This window comes from Anolis carolinensis, chromosome 4 (assembly GCF_035594765.1).
Source record: "Anolis carolinensis isolate JA03-04 chromosome 4, rAnoCar3.1.pri, whole genome shotgun sequence".
Lineage (NCBI taxonomy): Eukaryota > Metazoa > Chordata > Lepidosauria > Squamata > Dactyloidae > Anolis > Anolis carolinensis.
The window spans coordinates 232689862-232709558 of NC_085844.1; the positions used below are offsets into that span (position 1 = coordinate 232689862).

A 19697-nucleotide genomic window follows, 5' to 3' on the forward strand; every position below is an offset into this window, starting at 1 on the left:
ATTCCCAAGCTGGCTGTTTACCTTTTGTTTAATACTAGAATCATAGAGTTGGAAGAGATCTCATGGGCTATTCAGCCCAATTCCCTGCCAAGAAGCAGGAAAATTGCAAAGCACCCCTGACAAATGTCCATTCAGCCTGTTTAAAAGCCTCCAAAGAATGAGCCTCCACCACACTCTGAGGCAGAGAGTTCCTCTCTGAACAGCTCTCACAATGAGGAAGTTCTTCCTAATGTTCAGGTGGAATCTCCTTTCCTGTAGCTTGAAGCCATTGTTCCGTGTCCTAGTCTGCAGGGCAGCAGAAAACAAGCTTGCTCCCTCCTCCCTATGACTTCCCTTCACATATACATGGCTATCATGTCTCCTCTCAGCCTTCTCTTCTGCAGGCTAAACATTGCCTTGATATTCTGGGATATAAGGATGTGTGAAAGGGCCCTAAGAATATCTTTTTAAAGAAATAGGCTAATTTAAAAGAAGATATTGGATAGAAATGTATTGAATAAACAGTTTGAGCCATAATACTAGAAATTGCTTTTTATTACAAAATTCTCATTGGTGCATTTCATTATCAACAATTTAAAACTCAAACATGTTTCTTTTAAAAATATGCAGTCCTACACAGAGGATCATAAAATGTTAACAGTTCTCTAAATATATTAAATATTTAAAACTATTATTTACAGGTACAAAAAAGGAATACAAAACTGCAAAAGAAACAAAAAAGAATGGGAGAAAATACTGGTGAACTATATTACTCATATTTCAGCTCATGAAATGGAAACTTATGTTTTTGACTTCAATTACCATAATTTCATCCAATTGGTCATACTGGACAGACCCTCTTACAGCTGAAGTCAGCAACACATGGGGGTCCTAAATCCTTTTCTTCATCACACCTTGATGTTCAAGTGTGATCTCCACAATTTAATCCACCAAGCTGAAGGCATGAATATAAGGGGGGCAGAACTGGATCAGACCAACAGCCTGTTTAATATACCAGTTATTGTTCTTAGAATGGCTAACCAGTTGTGCAAAAACTGGACATTAAAACATTCTCCCCCACTCTCTTTTTGACTCACACGAACTGTTTATTCAGAGGTAAACTCATTTTGAACTTGATCACTGCATAGTTGTAATAACGTTTTCCCCCCTTCCAATCCTTGTTGAAAGTACTAAAAGCTTGAGACTATTGCCACTTCTTAATGCAGTGAATTCCATAAGTGAGGCTTGGGCTGCCTTTTTCAGATCTTGGAAAGGGCTACTTTTTGGACTACAGCTCTCAGACTATTCAGGTAACACAGACACAAAATAAATATACACAAAAGAGTACATGCAGCAATTTTGAAATGTTAAAATCCAGGGGGGAAATAAACAGAAAGTGTTAGAGAACATTCCCGGTGCCCCTACTTTTTGAACAACTAAAGGATAAAACTTTTCCACTTTTGTTTCTAGTTTATTGCAGGCAAAGATTCAGATTATATAACAAAGACATTTGAATGTTTGTGTATTCTTTTTTCTCTGTTCAATCTCAGGATGTTGTGCAAACTTCATGATTTTAATAACAGACTGCTTTCCTCCCCTAGCCACCCAGCTTGCTTTTTGTAATATCTTATCTGCTACACAGATCTAGAAAACAAGCTTGCACACATTTCGATTTCCTTCTGAAGTAAATGCCTTCATCCCATCTCCAACAGCTGCTATTTATTTGGGTGTTTTATAACACTATTTCTTTCTTTTTGTTTTCAAGGGTGGGGATATTGCCACATCTAACAAAAACACAAGCCTTATGAGGCTCCTACACATACATGGCTTAATTTGAGCGAGTAAACTTGATGGTGTTGTATTATAAATTCTTTCTGAACAATCCACACAAACACCCAAGCTGGTTTGGGCATTTAAAACACAGAACCATTCCATAAGGCTGTGCAGAACACTAGATTTCTGTCCACTTACTTGTCCAGAGCATTACACAGACAGAAAGAGCTAAGAAATACCACTCGAAGCATGAGGAGATCCGAAGTTTGGAAAAGTTACTTTTTGGTGATGGCACTGGATTCCCCAACTATTGGCTATGCTGACTAGAGAATTCTAGGGTTGTACAGCAAAATACAACTTTTCCAAGCAGATCTCTTATTCCTTGATACAATCTACTGCAATGACAGCCTGCACACACACACAGCTGGGGGGAAATATCAACGAGATAAGATGGGATCATCCACACTTATGTTTGCAACATCAAGGTAGTTAAGACAACCTATTGTATTTTGAACATCATAAAGTCATAAAATTGTTATTGCAGCTATAAATATACCCATCACATTTCTTGCTGTTTCTTTTCCCCTTGTTGAAACATAAATTTGGTACCCTCTTGGAATGTTTCTTGGATCCATGATTTTTTTCCCCCTCATCACAAACTAGCCTTGCAGGTGCATGAAATGCTTCTTGGAAACTTCAGAATTTGGGAAGAATTGAAGCAATTTCCTTTTCTCTTGCAGCCGTGCCCTGCATTGTAATGCTGAACTTGCAAGTCTCACCCATTCCTGCCCAGCAGATCCCAGAAACATTAACAGGATGGGTGTTGATTTCACATATTGGCAGGTGAGCAGCAATGGATTTTTGCCAAAGCTGCATGAAAAGATCCATTGCCCTCTGCCAGTCCCTGTTTAGCTCTGTCACCCTTCCACCCCTGGCCTCTATAATAAAGGCAGGGTCTGTTTTTGCTTTCATTATAGCTTTTAGAGTGTGCTAACCACAGTTTGATGGATTTGCCCCTTAAGCAAGGTCAAAGCTAGCTTTGGATGGCCATTGTTCTCTCCTTGGCATCAGCACACATGCTGCCTGGTCATTGATAGTTAGGATTCCAGACATCAAGAATATTGTCTGCAGAAAAAGCAGCAGTCAGCAGTCTTCTGTTTTCTTCCGAAGTATCTGGAATGGGAAAAGAGAGCATTTATTCATTCTACAGTTCTGAAAACATTCCAGTGACTATGTATGCAATAGATTTATTGATTAAAATATTTTAAAAGACCTTGTTTCTGACAGAAAGGTGACGCAAAAATATGCATGTGTGTTTCTTTGTATGTGTGTGTATGAGAGAGCTTCCCATTCCTCACCACTGGCATTACACTAATGCAGAAGGCTATGATAAAGTCTGAAATTCTCTTGGTGACTTATGATGGTATTATTATTATTATTATTATTATTATTATTATTATTATTATTTACTACCCACTTCTCCTCACAGCTTGAGGTGGGAGACAGCACAGTTAAAATATATCATCATGATAAAAAATTATTTTAAAAATTATTCAATATATAATTATATATTGAAAGATATTTCTATAAAATACACGTATTAAAATACATGGAACAAAGATTAAAATACAATAGAAAGCCTTCCCCTGAAGACTGTAAGACTCAGATTGGCTGCCACCATTTAAATATACATAGGAATTGTAATCTTTTAAATGAACAGGGGCTGAAATTACAACTTTTCTGTAAATTTCAAAGATACTGGCATCAAAATGGTCCATCCAAGTCATCTATTTCACTCACCTCATAAGGTACCACACCAAAAATGTGCAACCTTCAAACACTCAGTCAACCTAAAAAGTACCATGATAGTAGCCCACACAAATCTACTTTACTTGAAACCCAAATTAACAGCTTTTCCCACAGCTAAGTGCTCTTGATAGCTTGGTAAGGTACACCATATCTTTACATTGTTCAAAGCCCAAACACAAATTCAGCTCTAATCTGATTTGTGGGTAATATTAATTTATTTAGTGTTTCTGATAGTATTCATTTAGTATCCTTTTGTGAAGTGCTTTTCCCAAAGGCCTGACTCCATCTCAACTAACTGGCTGCTGATTAGCAAGGGAATTGTTGGAGAGATCCCTTGTCCTGCTGCCACGACTCTGAAGTTTGGTGAGGCAACAGCATACTTTGGCAGGCAAGGGGAAAGACCTTTGTAAAACTATCATAGTTTCATAGCATTGAAGTTGGTAATGTGATGCTAAACTCATTCATTCTACAGTACAGAAGCACACCAAGCTGCCAGCTGCCTCCACTCTCCTGGACCTTCTACATAAGTAAGCTGATGGGTCTTTATATCCCGCCAGCAGTAAACTGGAAACCTTAGTGCAAGAATATCTGGACATCTACAGGTTGCAAACCACTGAGTTAGATTGCCATTTCTGGGGCCAATGCAATCACACAAGCTTGCTTCTCTTTACCTTAACGTTTTCTGAATGCGATGGGAAGTTCTCTGTTGGGGATAAGGATTCCTAAGTGCAGCGTTTCTACTGGTTTATCATCTGTTGCTACTATCTGATACTTCCGCACAAGCTGTAAAGCAAACATGAAGAATTAAAAAACAGGATCTCACAATTTTGCCATAATAAGGCTCCCTGAGAAGGAGTTCATTTCAACTGCCTCAACTCATAACCATGGTTTAGGATAATCTTTGGAATCAGTGGATTGGGTGTCAAAATCAGATTCAGGGCCAAGGGTGAACCTGGCTACTTAGAATAATAGAATCATTGGAAGTTGGAAGATACCACATGGGCCATCTAGTCCAACTCCCTGCCATGCAGGAAAAGCACAATCAAAGTACCCTGACAGATGGCCGTTCAGCCTTTGTTTAAAAGCGTCCAAGGAAGGAGCTTCCACCTCACTCTGAGGCAGAGAGTTTCATTGCTGAACAGCTCATACGGTCACAAAGTTCTTCCTAATGTTCACTTAAAAATGTCTGGAGAGTTCAATCAAGTAAAAGCACAGCAGGATGAAAATCATCTTTCTTCAAATAATAAAAGACCTTCCCACAATTTTGTGCCATCTCCATAATCTGTGGTTAATTCTAATTATTAGTTGAACCAAGGCAGTTTTATAAACCATGGATTGAAACTGGCTTGCTTCTGGAAACAAGAATTAAAATTAACAACAGTTTATTGGATTCAGACAAAATGTCAGAACTCTGATTAATGTAAACCGGAAGCAAAATACCAGTTTCAAGTGATACACAGTCATTTCTCCACAATTTTTTTTTTACTTTTGCAGATTTGCTTATTCATGATATGGTCAACTTTCCCCAGTCATGTCGGAGAGAACATCTTATTTTGTATTCCCTCAAATGGAAACCCAGCCTGTGATGATGATTATTTTTTTTATACCAAACTGACTCAGGCTAAGCAAACAAAACTTCAGACCTAGCTGGCCACACAAAAAATAGCTCAGTGGCATTTTAAAATCAATAAAAATAAGGGTTTGGATACCCTGAGGATAGTAGATTGAGTCTGATTTTAAAAACTCAGCAAGGTCAGACCTAATTAAATACTTGAATATCAGATCACATTTCAGAGAAATGCAATGCCTTGGAATATTCCTTGCCTAAGAGAACTCTATGAAACTTATGGGGTTGTCTGAAATCAAAAGGCAAATTGGAGACATACACACATAGGGAATCTGTTTCTCTCCCCCCCCCCCCCAATCAAGGATTATGATAATTTAATGAACAAAAAACCCAAGGAATTGTCCCTGCAATCTTACCCAACAAAGAGCTAATTGAAGCTGTAGCTCTGCCAAGCGGCGTCCAACACACATCCTCTTCCCGATGCCAAATGGAACATGAGCAAAGGGATTGATGGTCTTTTGGAGCCAACGCTCTGGCTTAAATTGAGTCCAGTTGCTGAAGTATTCTTCATTGCATCCCAGAGCATGGCTGTTGATCATCAACACTGTCTATAAACATTAAAAAATTGCACAGGGAGGAGAGAGAGGTCAACTGGGTGCAATTTATAAAGAAGGAATGGCAGGTTGTACTTTGCTTAATGGAAGAAAGGGATTCAGATCAAGGAAAAGCTGTTTTTTCTGAAGGAACTGCGATGTTGCATCAAAGGCTGTCATGCTTCACAGGCGAGAAAATAGAGCAATGAGTAAGAGCCAAGAAGAATTCCATTTTTCAGAGATTCCCCAAACAAGTTTTGAGTTGGGTTTTATTTCAGAGGAAGGGAGGGGGGAATGGGGAAAGCAGGTGCAGGCTTCATCTTGCCAGTAAAATTGCTTTCAGGAATCATTTGGGAAAAGGAAAAGACAGAATATTTTCTTTCTTACAAATGTTTTTAAGGGCCAAGAAAGCTTTCTAATAAACAAGATGCAATGTACGTCAAATGGGGTTTAATTTGATTTTCAGGTGCAACAACAAACTTTAGTCTGTGCCCAATTTCAATGCCAGTATTCACATTTTTGTCATGTGAAAGCACACTGTCAAAATCAGTACCTATATTTATATGCAACATCACTTCCTCCCATCAACTAGTTCCACACAATAAAAAAATAGTGATAGAACTTCATAAATTCCAATCTGATCTGATCTGAACTAGTCTACAGTAATCTAATCTCTTGTAATGAACTTGTGTCTTTAACAATAGCACAGCAACCATAAATTTAGCTGGTAATACTTTACTCTTCACTACATTCCCTTATAGGGGAAAGCTGCAGTGGTTGAATTTCTGCCTGATAGTATTAAAAGGGCAGGAGTCAAGCCATGAAAAAGGGCAGCAAAGCCAAAAATGGATATTTTCCTGACCAGATATAGCTAAGGCACCTTTCCTTTTAGAAATTAAATCAAATTGGCCCACACTGTAAAGCCAAAAAATCCAAAGAAGCAAACAAAACCTCAGGACACTCACTTCTGAATCTGGGAAATCAGTATTTTGCTTATATTAAACAGTGCAATAAGTCTGGCAGCCTTTTGGATATCTCCCAAAGAGGAATTTCATTAACTTCAAATCATATTTTCCTCTCGATAGGCTCCTCAGTATTTCACATACAGTGTGTTCATGGGCACACATGTTGTAGTTGTGCTTGCTTGCTAGTAGCAGCTGGTGGTGCTCATATACTACAGATATTATACTTGCTTCAAATGTGAAGCTGATAGCATTTTGCTGAGAGCCCACCTCAGAGAACACTCCCATGGTATTGCCATGAGAAGTTGGACTGAGATGTTCTGTTCAGAGATTTGAATTTTTGGAAACAGTTGCACAGTAGGAATTCTGGATACCTGCATTCTCATGATAGGTCTGCTTAAAGTCAACCAAATCATGGAACAATGGAATGACAGCCCAGCCGCACAGAACGTGTGGACCCACATTTTTCTTCCTTAGAATTTTTGATCTTCCAGTGAGGAAGTACAATCTATAATTTATTTCTGTGGTGAATAATACACTCACCCCTTTAGGAAGAGCATAGTTTCCAAGAACAGTTTCCTTGTCAAGTGTCCGAGTAGTAAATGGCACAGATGGTGTTAACCTATATCAAAACAGGACAAAGCCAAAGTATTTTTACTACTTGTGCAAAATATTATAGTATGACCATAGCATAATTTTACTCTTTTCATAATGTAACAGTAAATTTAAGCTATTTTTATAGTTATGAGGGTGTGGCTTCAGTTGTGGTCAACTTTGCTTGAAGTTGACCACATCATCACACTGGAGGACCTACAAATGATTATAGTAGTATTTTTCTAGGAATCACTAGAGATGTGCTGGAGGACCTAAAGATTCCCAGAGATAACACATTAATAAAATCTATGAATAATGACATTCACAAAAAATTAATCAAGGAAATGTCAAGTGCTGATTGTACTTTTCAGAGACAGAAAGGTATTTCTTTGGGAAAAATGTAAATAACTACTGGGTCTGGGTGAAAACATGACTATATATATTTAAAAGGACCATTCCAAGCTTTTCTGTTCTCAGCAGCAGGAGAATGATCAAGCCTTTCCCTTCAAACTAGGATCTGGCCATAACAAAGATGGCCTGAAACATCTTACATTTATTTTGTTCTTCCTTTGAACAATCAAAGTCCATTGAAAACAATTTATAGCCTATTACAAACTACTTATGTTCCAACATGTGATGCAGTCTTACCTCATAGATTCTTTCAGGCATGCCTTTAAGTAGGGCATTTTCTTTAGATGTTCGGCATTTGGATCCTCATCATCTGAGACGACACTCTGTATTTCTTCAAACAGTTTTGCCTGGACGTCCGGATTGCATGAGATGTTGTAAAGGGCCCAAAGCAAACTGTTGGCAGTCTAGAACAGTAGCAGGAAATTATTGAAGTCACTCTGGGCTCACTCAGTATATTATCCTGACAAAGGAGCCAAAGTATTTCAAAAAAGGAAAATAGTCTGTGTTATATATTCATAGCTGCCTGTGATAGATTATGAAACAAAGTTTCGCCTTAGCCTAGGAATGCATGATGAATCACAAAAGAACAGAAGATGCTTGGAAGCAACAAAGTTTCAGCACTGGGATCAACAGTTGTTATTTTACAAATGTGCCAACAGGAGACCCAACAGATGTGGAAAGACAGCTGTCTTCAAGCCGGGGTCCTCCAGATGTGTTGGAAGGCAACTTGTGCAAGTTGGCTTCAGGTAATGGAAACTTTCATCCCCAGAGAATGGAATGTGGGAAGGGAATGGGCTTTCCCAGCATCATATTCCTATTGTAATGCAAAGTATTCAGGAGTGGTTTGGTCTGAAATAAGACCCACCCATTTTATATAAAATCATCTATCTCCAAATGGGAACTCTTTAAATTGGCTTTGTAATTCTGGATCAAAATATCTACATTTTGGATATAGTTTTGGGGTTCTTCTTGGTGACAGGAAATATTGTGGTGGATCTCTGCACTGCCAAAGGTAGAATTGTCTCATTACTGAGTTTGTTGTTGACTTATGACTAAGGCCCCTTCTACACTGCCATATAATCCAGTTCAAAGCAGATGATCTGGATTTTATATGGCAGTGTAGAAGGGGCCTCAGTAGAAACTAAAATGGGGTTTTCTTTACAGAATTTGTTCAAAGGTTTGCCTTTGCCTTCTTCTGAGGCTGAGAGAGTATGACTTGCCCAAGGTTACCTTGATGGTTTCCATGGATGAGTGGAGATTCAAACCTTGGTCCCCAGAGTCACGATCCAACACTCAAACCACTATACCATATCGGCTGTCACTGCTGGATAGACTGTAGCAATACTGTAGCATTTTCCCATAGAACACTCAACCAATACTTAGGGTGTGTCTACACTATACAATGAATACAGTTTGACACTATTTTAACTGTCATGGTTCAATGCTATGGAATCATGGGAGCCATCACTTTACAAAGCTTTCTCTGCTAGATAGTGCTAGTGTCTCACCAAACTATAAATCCCAGGATTCAATAGTATTGTGCCACATGCAGTCAAACTACATTCATTTTACAGTATAGATGTACCCTAATGCCAGCAGCCTCTGGATGCTTTTGGCGGGTGGAAATGTGTGTGTGTGTGGCAGGGGGGGAGTATCAGCATTCATATGAATTTCCTACCCTTTGCCTGCATTGTTTGAAGGAAGCTGCCAATGACCGGGAAAAAATGATTGGGATTCTTCTAAGTAATGAGAAGCAGAACTACATTCCAAATGAATCTGGTTTGGGGTAACCTTTGGCTCGCTAGATGTTTTGCATAATAATTCTAATCAATTCCACCAGTTTGGAAAAGAATAAGGACATGTCCTTAATGTGCTTAAAAACATTTTGAGCGCCAATGTCTCTCTTGTCACCCAAATACAAAGTGATATATATAGAGAAGAAAGGATATATATCATATTCCAAATGTAATGTGCAAAGCAGTTTTGTAGAAAGGTTGGAATCTGCTAACCCATTTTAATTGGCAATGATCAATAAAACAGATTTGGAATCAATACAAAGAGAAAGACAAAAATTGTGGCTGGATTGTTGTTGGCCAGAGAAATACTCTCTCTGAATACAAAGGATTGAAAGGACTTCGTATTTACCGTTTCAACGCCAGCTATCTGGAGCTCAGTGATAGCAGCATACAGCTCCTTTTTGGAAAGCTGACTCCCAAAGTAAATGTCACAGAGGAAATCTTCAGAGGGGTTGGCTGAGTGCTTCTTCAATCTGCTGTCAATTGAACTTTTGACTAAGGAAGAAAAAGAAGAAAGTGATAAGCAATCAAAAATCTCCAAAACCTATATCTCTTGGTTGTATAAGTGTGTGTTTGCCCTTGTGCCTTCAATTTAAATTATGACAACATCATGAATTTCATAGGGTTTTCTTAGGCCAATAATAACCAGAAGTGGTTTTGCCAGCTCCTTCTTTTGAAATATAGCCTAAAGCACCTGATATTTGTTGGCAATCTACCATCCAGATACTAAAAAAGGCTGGCTTTGCTTAGATTCCAAGATCAGACAGAATCTGGTTCATTAAAGGTACTTAAGTCCTTCCGAATTGTATATACTTCCATAAATAAAGTAATCAGGTCATAGAAAACAATATGTCAGAGAGAATGGACCAAACTTAACTTCCTTCTGATTTGCTACTTTTTATGTACAAGACTGTTGTTGTTTTTCTCTGTATGAAAGATTCAAATATACCAACACAGTCCAGTTTTAAGTTCAACAGTCTAGAAATTGATTTGCTATTTTAATTGTGAAAAGTAGGCCTAAGGGATAAATGTTAGATCTAGAAAGGCCAGGTTGAAATCCTGTTGAAGGTTGGTCATTTGGGCAAGTCAGTATCTTTTAGCCTACCACACAGGATGGGTGTGAGGCCAAAGAAAAGCTATTCTGTGCAATTGCCAAATGAAAGCACAACATCTCATGTTGCTTTGGAGATAGTTACCACATCAGATGTGTCCAGTTACCTGTCTTAAAGATATTGTCCCATGCCTTTGTATGAGCCTGCCAGACTTTAGTATTCAGACTTTTATGGAGCTCAACAGGAGTGACCATCATTTTCCCAAAAGTACTCATCATCTGTAATAGATATTGAACAAATAAACAGCATTATTAAAATCATACAAGATGCACAGAAGGAATCAAATATTTTCACTGCAACAGAATACCTTTTTAATTTGCCTATTAAAATATTTATATTCCATTTTATCCACAGATCTCAGCATGGATAATAAAACAATATAACAAATCAACAGAAAAGAATAGCTACAAACACATAGCTCAGTAGGTCAGGATCAAGTCATAGTCACTATTCCCAAAAAGCTTATGAGTCAATCTCAACAGTGAATACATGTGCAGAATGCAGAAGGAAGCTGGAGCTTCTTCTGTTAAAATGAGAGACGGGAAGAAAGCTATTCTACCTAAACACATAATCAGTAGAACGCAATACAGTAAGGCCCCCATAACAGTAAGGAACATCTATAACTGTTATTTAACTCTCTAGGAATTTGCTAGGAGGAATCAACCACCTTTACATCCTCCAACACAATGCTATGATATGTTAGGACTGAAAGTAAAGTAAGTCACTTCCCTTCCAGCATACTGTGGTTTTATATAACCACAGTCCAACCAGGATGGTGGATGCAAGGATTGTACACTTATCCAGATAATGCCTAATAATTATGCTTGAGTTGACCAATGGACATGTGTTTATAACACTCAGTTCTATCCAATGGACATGTGCTTACAGCATTCCCATGAAAGGTACTTTTGTGCCATACAATATATACACAAACCAAGGGATTGTGCCCATTATCCAGATCATTGTTTCTAAATAGCTCGATGTCAGATCACTTAATTGTTAGGCAAAATCATTAGTAGGATTGAGAAAGTCTCCCACCTTGAAGCCCTTTAGAGCTCCTTCAATCAGTACAGGAAAAACATAGGAATACCACTGGCCTGGTTCAAGATATTACAACTTCTTATCTTGTTCTACAAGATCAAATGGCGAGCATGATCACAGAATGAAATATTCATTCATACCGTTTTCACTGCCTTGATGAAATTTAAGCCTTCATCTCCAACATCTTGTTGCAGGAGTCCAAATCTTTTCCCATACAGCACCAGGCAAATACCTATAATAAAAAGAGAACTATTCTGGTGCCTTCAGGGTACATGACACTTCATAACAACAGTTTAAAAAAAATCTCATCACCCTTCCTTCAGTCCTTGTTCCAAGAAATGTATATCCTTACATCTTACCAAGGGAGGAGATGCAAATGAGGACCAGGAGTGATAAGTGATAATAAGAGTAAAGCCAGCAACATGTATATGACAGAGGTTGCTTTTTCTTGGCAAGCTAAAAGGTAAATCACACTTGGCACAATGGCAGTACTGGCCTAAGACATTTTCTACCTAAGGCAAAGGACAAAATAGTGCATCCCCCATTCTAATTACAGAAGTGAATTTTTGCTTAATTGCTGGGAATTGGACAGTGCTCCACACTGCCTCTGAGAACAAGAGAAGGCATGTGACACACAGCTTTGACATCTAGTAAGAGGGAAAGATAAAAGAACCCAGGAAAAATGGTTACAGGGCTGTCCTCTCCCAGTGTCTGCTGCATGAGAGTTGCTTCGCTTTGTCTATTGGCAGGACAGGCCTGCCTAATAGTTTGCCTCATACATAATTCCAAAGCATGGTGAACCCCTTGGATTTGCTCACTTCCTGCCTCTTTGTGGTGTGACGTACCCCAGGAGAAATTCAAACACATGAAGATGAGGCAGGATTGTATCCACCAGCCATGTTGCCTTAAGAAGCTCTGCTTGCAATGGGAAGCAAAGACCCAATCACGCCAGGTTATGACTTATGAGCAGAACTTACTTTCAAATGACCATTTGTTCAGTTCAGAATACAAATCTTCTATTTGTCCATTCTCATTACAAAGGATGTCAATTTGTTGCATGAAATCTACTAGGACCTGCAAAAGGGATTGATTACAAATATTAGTAAAAAAGATTAAATGCGCACTGTTCACATAAATAGATATGGATAGATATATTGTTATATGTTCTATAACACAGTGTAAAGTTTTCCATCTCAAAATAAAGCACTGTAAACTCAGGAAAGGACAGCACAAATGATAGTACTCCTGCAGGTTCTTTAATGTCACCACAGAGTATGTAGCTATCTGCTACAACAACATGATTTTTGGCTGTTAACTTACATGCCTATAGAATGAGATTATACAAATGCATGAGAAATAAGGTTTTGCTGCCCGCCAAAAATTCTCATATCATTCTGATTTTCCCTTTCCTAGCTAACTCACTAGCTCCATCTATGATACATTTAGGAAGAAATGAGATGTCACTGTGCAAAAAGCTGCCTTTGGCACCTATACGTCTTCTGGTCTGAACAGCAGAGAAAGAGGTAATTTCAGTTAAGACACTGCAAGTCAATACCTCCTCACACACACACAATAGCCAACATCTTATTGTTAGCTCTAACTAGCATAGGGCCCTTGAATTAATTGGAGTTACCTATAAAACAACTCACTATTCAGCAATTGATTCAATGAGACTACTTTAGCTTGAATTAACCAATAGGATTCCCATCAATGTCAGTCCCTTTTAATAAAAATCAAACAAAATGGAAAATTGTAGAATGATCGTTTTCTCTTAGGCCCTGATCTTTCAGTTACAAGGAGCCCTGAACACAGAGTAGGAAATTATGCAACCAGCCAGAAGTTCTTAGACTGCAACCTCTTGATTTCCTCACCATCCATTATGCTGTCTAGGTTTTCTGAATGTTGCCATTCAACAGGAATCATTGCTCAATTCATAACTCTTTGAAGTGGTCTGTAATCTACTTGTATCTCTCAGACTACTATCAAATTTTGTGGTATTTTAAATTTTCGCTGTTGTTGTTGTGTGCCTTTTAGTCATTCATGACGTATGGTAACCCAAGTTGAACTTATCAAGGGGTTTTCTTGGCAAGATTTGTTCCAAAGAGGTTTGCCATTGCCTTCAACAGAGGCTGAGAAATTGTGGTTTGCCTAAGGTTGCCCTGGGGTTCATGGCTGAGCTGGGATTCCAACTCTGGTCCAAGGCTCAACCACTACACCACGATTTAGACAACTTTAACCATAAGTTCTTATATAGTACCTCGTTAATTTTGGAATCAAGCTTGACAATTTCTGTGGGCTTCATTAATTTCTTCTGAAATGCACTTCTTACTCTCTGCCAGTCTTTTCCTTCCCTATGTGAAATAAAAGTGGAAAGGGTTAAAGGAGAACCTTTACAGCATTAAACAATTGTAAATAGATATACTGTATATCTGTTCCAGAAAAAATGCAAATTTTGAAATTTTTTCCAGTTTAAATTTACACAGGATGAGGGAAAGGACATCAGGATTTTAAAATCTCAGGAAATACTGAGTGTTCTTACACTAGAGACTGGTTTTTGCAGTTTACTAAAAATGCTAAAATATACCAAAGATGATTAGAAAGTTTTAAAGTAGGTTTGATGATGCAAAAAACACAACAGGCACCTTCCTAGCATCACCGTGTGTAGTTAAATTAAAATCCAGAAAATGGTACAGACAAAAAGAATCAAACATCTACTCCATAGTGCCACTGTTCTTGCTGTAGTCTTACGGTATTCATAAATCCCTATTAATTAATTTAATGAGGAAAACCTTTAGACTCCCACCATAATAAAGTTTGGTGACAAAGATACTCAGCATTGTATCCCTAAAATGTTTTAAATGATTTGCTGCTTTAAAATGTTTTTGTTTAGAGTGTGAATGTAATACCTCTCTCTTGATCAGAAGCAGTGTATGATTTCTCTTCCAGAGAAACCTTGGCTTAACAACATTCATATATGGCACAAATGGCACATTTAATTTAGTCTGAGTGAAGTTGCTCCTCCAATTGGCTTTACAAGTGTAGGATATTCAATCTTAGCACCACCTGAAAAAGTTATATTGTGGACTACAGGTCCCAGAATCCCCAGCCAATGGGATGGATTCTGAGAGCTATAGTCCAGAAATAACTTTACTAAGCCTATAGTGAGATAGCAGGTCGGTCTAGGCAGAGATGGTTTGGGGGTGCCGTAGAATATTAACATAAAGAAGTAATGGTTTAGCCTTCCTTTCAATGTCCAAAAGCCCCATCACCTACTATGCCCTTGCACCTCTCTTTACTCACAAGATAAGGAGTCCGTAGCCCTCTTTACGGTAGTCCCGGTAAGCTTTCCAGGGCTTGATCTCTAGCCGCTGTGGGTAGGCACTCTCTTTCCTGTAGAGAGCCTCAAGCAAGCAAGGTGCACCAATGTGTACTGAGTCGAAAGCACCGAGCTTCATGCGGAAGATCTTGCCAAACTTGCGATGGTAATCTGCCTGCAGCAGAAGAGAGAAGAAAAGGGAGGTTAAGGAAGAACACCTATGGTCCTGTATTGCCAGAGTTTTGCCTTTGGTCACAATCAGAGTTGCTTTGCCTGTTCAGACAGATTTGCTTGCCTGCTTCTCATTCAGTGTTAAGGGATGTTAAAATACCACACAGTCTATATACACCTGCAATTCAGCATCCCCTCTGATGTCTGGAAATGATCCCAAGCAAACAACATAAAATGCAATTGATAGTTACAGAATCATCTAATTGTAATGTGAAAAGGGACCAAAAGTTATCTAGTCTAGTATTTCTCAGGCTGTCTCATGTGGGAGACCGCTATTTTTTTTCTCCAGTATGCCAGTCTAACACCATATTTATGCCCATTGACTACATTTTTCTTTTCTTTTCAGAAAACTTAGTAGGAACCAGTACCCAATTGCCCAGGGACTGCAAATAGTCCAGGAAGCACCATTCTGAATATCTAAATCTCTTGCAAAGTAGGAACTAAATGGAATCACAGAACTCTAGATATAAAAAACTCAAGAGGGTGGATTTTTTTTAGATTGAATGTGCCATTAAAGAGAATGTCTTGGAAGCAGAGGATGAAAAGTCTTTCTCTTGACAGAGGTTTTGCAGCTGGGTGGATGCATGGCTACCTTTCAGGGCTGCTGTAGTGAAGAACGCCCTACAATGCTAGAAGTTTAGACTAGACTACAAGCTTTGAGGTTCCTCAAGACATTATGATCCCACCTACCTCAAATTTTGAAGTCAAATTTACAAATATGAAGTGGAATGATTTATCCTGATTCACGCTGTGGATCCCTATGGGGAAGCCCCCCAAGGAGGTTTCCCAGGGCTTTGAAATGGACCAAGGGATGGAACCTGTGAGTGACCTCCAGTTGCTTCAACAGCATTGTCCAAAATACTCAAGATGTTTGGATCACTTAGGATGCATTGACTCTGTACAATTAGTGTAGCTTGATCCCACCTTAACTGCTGGGGCTCAATGCAATGGAATCATGGACGCTGCAGTTTTACAAGGTCTTGAATATTCTTTCCTCAAGTGTGCTGGGACCTCATCAAGACTACAAATGCCAGGATGGAGATGTATTCTTACCCTCCATATTCTGAATGGTAGCCAGTTTATCTGACTCTGGAACCACACTGCTCTATATCACAGGATCTGATCCCAGATTATCTGCTTTGAATTAGATTATATGAGTCTCCACTGCTAGATAATCTGGGATAATCAGATAAATCTGGGATCAGATTCTGAGATATAGGGCAGTATAGATATACTCTCACTTATTTTCTTTCCATAAGTAAACAAAGATCTGAAGAGATTTTGCAAGTGCATAAAACCTCTTCAGATTGTAAAATTGCAACTCCCTCAGAAAAACAAAGTCCTTTGCCTTCTCTGCTAAAGAGCCTTGGTCCCTCACCAATCCGAGGACTCTGCCACACAGCTGAAGAAAATCCCACATTATCTGCTTTGAACTGGATTATATAGCAGTGTAGACTCAGATAATCCAGTTCAAAGCAGATATTGTGGGATTTTCTGTCTTGATATTCTGGGTTATATGGATGTGTGGAAGGGTCCCCAGCTCTGCAAAGCATGAACCATGACAGTTAAAATAAGCTCAAACTGCAATAATTCTAAGGTAGAGATGCACCTAAAATGCCTGGATGTCACCAGCCTTGGATGTAAATCTGGATATTTCTTTCCTTTCCTTTTGGGGAAAGGTTTAGCCCAGCCATGGGCAAAATTCAGCCCTCCGGGTGTTTTGAACTTCAACTTCCACAATTCCTAACAGCCTATTGGCTGTTAAGAATTGTGGGAGTTGAAGTCCAAAACACCTGAAGAGCTGAAGATTGCCCATGCTTGGTATAGGCACCCATGTAGCATCATAGAGTTGGATGAGACTTTGTGGTCCATCCAGTCCAACCCCCTGCCAAGAAGCAGGAAAATCACATTAAAAGCACCCCAACAGATGGCCATCCATCTCTGTTTAAAAGCCTCTAAAGGAGGAGCCTTCACCACAGTATTGGACAGAGAGTTCCACTGCTGAACAGCTCTCACAGTTAGGAAGTTCTTCCTAATAGTCAGGTGGAATCTTTTTCCCTGTAGTTTGAAGCCATTCTTCCATGTCCTAGCCTCCAGGGAAGCAGAAAACAAGCTTGCTCCCTCCTCCCTATGACTTCCCCTCACATATTTACACATGGCCCTCATCATGTCTCCTCTCAGCCTTCTCTTCTGCAGGCTAAACATGCATAGATCTTTAAGCCGCTCCTCATAGGGCTTGTTCTCCAGACCCTTGATCCTTTTAGTTGCCCTCCTCTAGACACATTCCTGTTTAGAGTCAACGTCTCCCTTCAATTGTGGTGCCCAGAATTGGAGACAGTATTCCAGGTGTGGTCTGATCAAGGCAGAGTACAGGGATAGCATGACTTCCCTGGATCTAGACATGAGGCTCCTATTTATGCAGGCCAAAATCCCATTGGCTTTTTTGCCGCTGCATTACATTGTAGGCTCATGTTTAATTTGTTGTCCACAAGGACTCCAAGACCTTTTTCACACGTACTGCTGCTGAACCAGGCACCCCCCCCCCCCCATTCTGTATCTTTGCATTTCATTTTTTCTGCCTACGTGGAGTATCTTGCATTTGTCCCTGTTGAACTTCATTTTGTTAATTTTGGTCCATCTCTCTAATTCTGGTATGGGCAAACTTGGGCCCTGCAGGTGTTTTAGGCTTCAACTCCCACAATTCCAGGTCCCTTCCTTTTCAGCTGCTTACGTAGCTGAGGGGGGCAAGAAAATGGCCTGAGGCCAGGAATTGTGGGAGTTGAAGGCCAAAACACCTGCAGGGCCCAAGTTTGCCAATGCCTGCTCTAATCGGTTAAGATCATTTTGAATTCTGCTCCTGTCTTCTGGAGTATTAGCTAAGTAAAGGTAAATGTTTTCCCCTGACGTTAAGTCCAGTCGTGACTGACTCTGGGGGTTGGTGCTCATCTCCATTTCTAAGGTGAAGAGCCGGCGTTGTCCGTAGATACCTCCAAGGTCATGTGGCCAGCATGACTGCATGGAGCGCCGTTATCTTCCCGCTGGAGCGGTACCTATTGATCTACTCACATTTGCATGTTTTTGAACTGCTAGGTTGGCAGGAGCTGGGGCTAACAGCAGGTGCTCATTCTGCTCCCGGAATTCGAACCTGGGACCTTTCGGTCTGCAAGTTCAGCAGCTCAGTGCTTTAACACACTGTGCCACCACCAGGGGCTCGGAGTATTAGCTATCCCTCCGATTTTGGTGTCCTCTGCAAACCTGATGACCCTGCTTTCTAGCCCTTCATGCTCAGCTCTTTTAAGCCGCTCCTCATAGGGCTTGTTCTCCAGACCCTTGATCCTTTTAGTCGCCCTCCCCTGGACACATCCCAGATTTGAGTCAACATCTCCTTTAAATTGTGGTGCCCAGAATTGGACACAGTGTGATTCCAGGTGTGGCCTGACCAAGGCAGAATACAGGGGCAGCATGACTTCTCTATCCTGCACTGGGTAAATACCGCTTTGGAGGGCTGGGGAAAGAAAGCGGGGCGCTCTGTTTTGGATCGCATCTCCCAGAACGCTGGCTCCAGGGGGGTCTCTTGAGCTGCGCCCCAAAGGGCTGTCTCCGGTGGCGACTTACCAGGGTTTCGTGCTGCCTCTTGAGCCCGCCTTTCCAGAGGATGTCGAGGAGGCTGCCCATGAGCGGCCACTTGGTGGGTCCGGGCAGGGCGGCCAAGGCGTGGGGCGGCGGAGGGGGCGCCGAGGGGGCGCAGGGAGGCCGAGGGCAGACCGGGCCCGGCAGCGGGGCCGCCTTGGGCTCCAGGGCGCAGGCCGAGGACGACGAGGAGGAGGAGGGAAGGAGCTGCTGCTGCTGCCGCTGGCGGGGCGGGAGGCGGGCGGGACGGAGGCAGCCCAGGAAAGGCACACGCTTCCAGGAGCAGCTCATGGCAATGGGGATCCTCGCTCTGTCTCTCTCAGATTTCTCCTTATCTTTCTGCTAAGGAGGAACGAAGGCTAGGCTTAGCTTAGGTTACAAGGCAAGAGGGGAAGGGAAGTGCCGCCGGCTGCGATGCTGCAGAGGAGAGGAGCGAAGGAGCCACCTTGCTCAGCTTCAGCTCCAGCTCCCATCGACGGCCGGGAAGGAGGTATATATAGGGAGAGGACGACCGCGCTGGACTTTCCTCGGGGGCCAATTAGATGGGAGGGGAGGGGAGGGGAGGGGAGAGGAGGGCGGGGAGGGCAGGGCAGGGTGGCCTAGGGCGGGGTGCGGTGGCCTCCGGGGAAGCCGCGCTTAGCAGGATTTCCCCGGAGCGCCCACAACACGAATCGAGGAACATGAAAGGCACTGCAGTGCAGACTAACTCAACCAGAGTTATACCTCACAACCTCTGAGGATGCCTGCCTGCCATAGATGTGGGCGAAACGTCATACTTCTAGAACATGGCCATACAGCCCGGAAAACATACAACAAACCTCAACCAGAGAAGCCACCCATAGCAGAGCACTTGAGGAACCAACCTGGACACAGCATGTTATTT

General features: G+C 40.9%; 1 protein-coding gene across 2 annotated transcripts; it reads right to left on the minus strand.

The window, feature by feature from the left end:
• Positions 1-516: 516 nt before the first annotated feature.
• On the minus strand, positions 517-19304 carry LOC100555767 (1,25-dihydroxyvitamin D(3) 24-hydroxylase, mitochondrial). Of its 2 annotated transcripts, none has more exons than XM_062978945.1 (12): positions 18800-19304; positions 14938-15128; positions 13895-13988; positions 12615-12711; positions 11778-11869; positions 10703-10814; positions 9834-9979; positions 7926-8092; positions 7227-7305; positions 5545-5736; positions 4233-4344; positions 517-2925 (listed from the first exon to the last, which is right to left on the minus strand). In XM_062978945.1, the coding sequence occupies exons 1-11, from the start codon at positions 19103-19105 to the stop codon at positions 4234-4236; spliced, it is 1587 nt and encodes a 528-aa protein (XP_062835015.1). In that variant the 5' UTR covers positions 19106-19304; the 3' UTR covers positions 517-2925; position 4233. The 2 variants fall into 2 exon arrangements, with proteins under 2 accessions (XP_062835015.1, XP_062835016.1); XM_062978946.1 differs by having other exon boundaries at positions 14938-15124; positions 18796-19304.
• Between the last annotated feature and the right edge of the window lie 393 nt (positions 19305-19697).